Raw genomic sequence first — 3,868 nt, 5'->3', positions numbered from 1 at the left:
AAGCCTGCAGACACTGCGACACCTTCTATAAATGTGTATTGATGAGTGAATCTGCTCTACTCCACCCACTGCATGAGTCTCACTTCAGATGTGCATGGCGCATGCAGAAATATGTGTCAGTAGTGCTACCATGGAAACCCATCAGAGGGGCATCAGTACCACATCCAGCACATGGGATTTCTGATCAGATCATTCAGATAATGGAATCTTGCTAAATAGTGCACTGTATTTAAGATACATACCGCATTCGTGTTTCATATTGTGTGTCACGCTTGACGCATCCCAACGCAGTGATTATCAGATACTATTTGCTTTATTGTAGATTCAGAATGTAGCTGAAATATATGTCATGTTTATTTCCCCCAATGCACATTTCTGTCATTTTACTACCGGTATGCATGGTAAAAAAAATTAAAAAAAAGGTGAACTTGGGGGGGCTGTCTTTGCGCGCGGTGCGCCGCCCAACCGGAGATGCACGAGCGTACACTGGCTCATTCGCTCTGGTGCAGACACCGGAGTCAGCGAGGCATGTGTTTGGACACCGGCGTTTAGATTAAATAAAAAAGACACTTACAGAAACCAAACACCTGAGCGTTTTCTTTTCCCGCCGGCTGTTATTTGCCAACGGCCGCTTGTCGCGCCATCAGTTGTTTGAATTGCCACCTCACGCAGGATTGCGGCGCCCTGCTCTTCGTAAACATTCGTGAATGGAAAGCAGTTGCAGAGCAGACATACATCTTGTCAAACGTTTCTCGAATCCTCTGCAGTTTTGTGATTGATTAGCTGGATCGTCTTGCAGCCTATGAGGGAAGATGGAGACCTTCTTCGCAGAGGTGGGCTCATTTTCTAACGAGGGGACGTGTCATTTCATCTGTTGTGCTTTATGTGCAATGCGAAAACAATAGATTGTGCGCTGTATGTGTGAAATAATTCCCCAATAGTCTTATGATGTAAAAACCGGTGGATAATTCTCATTGGCTGTTCCCCAGGATGTTGCTTGTAATGCTGTGTCTTCCTATAACGGTGTCATTCTGTTGACATACAGTCGGTTTACTGTTTATCATTTTCAAGTGCTTTATTAAAAGGAGCCAGTGCGTTATTTGACACGTTGACAGTAGTTTATGGTGATGTAGCGTGCATCGGTGTCTCGCGCTCGCCTGGGCTGTGGCGCGCGTGAAGGGGAAGGGGCTCGTGCATTGAAGCAGAGGCAGGGTCTCTGATATGATGTTTCTGCAAGGGTGCTATGCAAGGTTTTACAAATGGTTTCATGCATCTACACTATTTGTTATGAATGAGATTAAATGTCTCTGATTCCAAAAAGCAGCGCCTGACTGTGTTGTCAAGGCTGTCCGGGCATAACAGATGATTTCCATATTCAGAGCATTCACCTTCAGTCTGATAGGAACATATATGCAAGGCCTCATAATGAACCTTTCACCCTGAATGCATTGGTGGTTTTGTTTACCTGATCTGTGTTCTGCAGGACAGGCCTCACAGCAGGTTTTTCATCCATTTGTTTCATTTTTATGTCTGCTTCTCTCGCTTATCTCTTCATTTTATAGTACAATTAGATGCCCAAATCCTACTTGATTGGATGATTAGGTCATTGCTCCTCTCTCTGTGTTAAAAGCACACACTCTTTGCACACAAAACACCTGCATTTGATGTAATACTGAATTTTGGCATCCTCATTAAGACATTTATCCTCTTGAGCACATGTTATGTCTCTCAAATGGTTTTACGCAGTCAGCATTTAATCTGTGTCAGCGTGGACAGCACCAACACAAGGCTTAGTGAGTAAATGACATTCTTTCTGTCTCTCTTTTAGCACCCATTTCTCTGCTGTCTGCTCTGTGGTGACAGTTCAGGTTATCATTTTGGTGACTGAACAGTCCACACCTCCAGTCCCCACAGCAACATTGGAATAGAGGCATGTTACTGGGTCACCCCATGGTCCTAGTGCTGGGTATTAAATTTTAGAATCTCAAGCATGTGGTTCGGAATGAACTAGATAAAAAAAAAAAAAAAAAAGGAATGATATTTTATAGAAAACCTAAATGTTTATTAAGACGTGTTATGAGATGTGTCATTGTTGTTAAAATATTACAAAGTCTTAGGCTAATTATGTTGTGGACCCACTTACTTTCTAGACAATTTTCTAATGTAGGCCAGAGATTATATATAAGTATTAGTGCTGACCATATAATAGCTCTGTTCAGATGAGAATTGGATGTGAAGGCCTACATCTTTACATGAGGTTCTATTTTTATGCACCACTTTTTAAAATCTCAGTTCAAAAAACATATCCTCAAACTCTATCTATTTGAACGCATACAGAAAATTGTAAGTACTAATAAAGCAGGCCAGAGATTATATATAAGTATTAGTGCTGACCATATAATAGCTCTGTTCAGATGAGAATTGGATGTGAAGGCCTACATCTTTACATGAGGTTCTATTTTTATGCACCACTTTTTAAAATCTCAGTTCAAAAAACATATATGCTCAAACTCTATCTATTTGAACGCATACAGAAAATTGTAAGTACTAATAAAGCGTATCTAATTGGAGCACTGTTTTATTCAAAAACAATTTTTTTTAAATGGTTTGGGATGTAACAGCTAAATTAACAGCCACAGATTTTTTCCCAATCTGGCATCCTGTGGTCACAATCAGCCAATTTTGCAAACCCAACCTTGAGCTTGATGGCACTCATTCTTGACCGTGATGAAATTTAAACTATGTGAGAATAGCTGTAAATCCTAAAATGATAAATGTTAGAGAGGATATGCACACAACACTCAATACTGAAAAGTGTGTCTGATTGTGTGTGTGTTGGTTTATTTTATATAAAATGTAATGTTTGGATGGGTTTTTAATAGGGCTGTGCGATATTGAAGAAAAATGCAATATGCGATAACTCATTAAATAATGCGATATTCGATATGCGATACGATAATGCTTAAAGTGCCACATGCTCAAATGAAACAGTTTTACTCAAATAAGTCAGTTCTGTGAACTTCTATAACTATCTTGTGTCATATATATATGGTTATTTGTATGTATGTATGTATCAAGAGTTCCTGTAAAACCACAACAAATTCCTTGTGTTTGCGCACACTTAAGTGGTGAATAAAGCTCATTCCGATTCTGATTCTAATAAGAAAGCACCCCTACAACAACTTCTGAAAGTGAATGGTAGTGTTTTACTCGAGCATTACATAAAAATGTCATTTTAACAGTAGTGTAATCATTTTAACATGAGTTTAGGAACTGCATAATAAAAAGGAAAAATAAAAACTGCTTAGTATTTACTCTTTGAATTCAATATGCACTGATTCTTATTTAAGCTACAAAAGTTATTTAGGTAAGAGCAGTGAGTGATTTTCTCTTTGTCTTTTGTTCATGGCCCCAAATATTGCAAGCTGTAGCGATATGCATATTGCGATATGTACATTTGCGATATTTCGATATATTGCACAGCCCTAGTTTTTAATAACTGAAGCAAAAAACATATTATGAATAGTTTTAACATAGTTTTACAATTGACATTTTCATTCAATTTTAATTTTGTTGTATTTTTAATATAACTCATTTTATGTTGATTTACACACACGCACCATTTCTGAGCCAGAGCTGTGGAAACTGTAATCTAGACATTTGAAGAGAAAACAAAAAGAGAGTGATTTGTCAATTTTTCAGGTCAGATTCTGGCTTTAATATAATTCCTTTATAGTATTTTTGTGTCTGTGTGCACTTAATATAATTGAACTAATAATACTACTTGCAAAACTGCTTGCAGATGTAATTGTGCCACTATGGCATGTCCACAATCTGAAGCAATGGCAACTGGAGAGTGCCAACCCAA

General features: G+C 38.3%; 1 protein-coding gene across 1 annotated transcript in view; it reads left to right on the top strand.

Moving 5' to 3' along the window:
• Window positions 1-499: 499 nt before the first annotated feature.
• LOC107677542 (unconventional myosin-X-like) overlaps window positions 500-3,868 on the top strand; it is a 50,709-nt gene continuing 47,340 nt past the window's right edge. The window contains exon 1 of the mRNA XM_016472469.1: window positions 500-833. Coding sequence (XP_016327955.1) covers window positions 813-833 — 21 coding nt within the window. The 5' untranslated portion in view covers window positions 500-812. The remainder of the gene's footprint in view (window positions 834-3,868) is intronic.

The sequence above is a fragment of the Sinocyclocheilus anshuiensis genome, unplaced genomic scaffold (genome assembly GCF_001515605.1).
Source record: "Sinocyclocheilus anshuiensis isolate Anshui unplaced genomic scaffold, SAMN03320099.WGS_v1.1 scaffold472, whole genome shotgun sequence".
Taxonomy (NCBI): domain Eukaryota; kingdom Metazoa; phylum Chordata; class Actinopteri; order Cypriniformes; family Cyprinidae; genus Sinocyclocheilus; species Sinocyclocheilus anshuiensis.
Note: the sequence above shows the minus strand (reverse complement) of the source record. Positions and strands in the feature narration are given on the sequence as shown.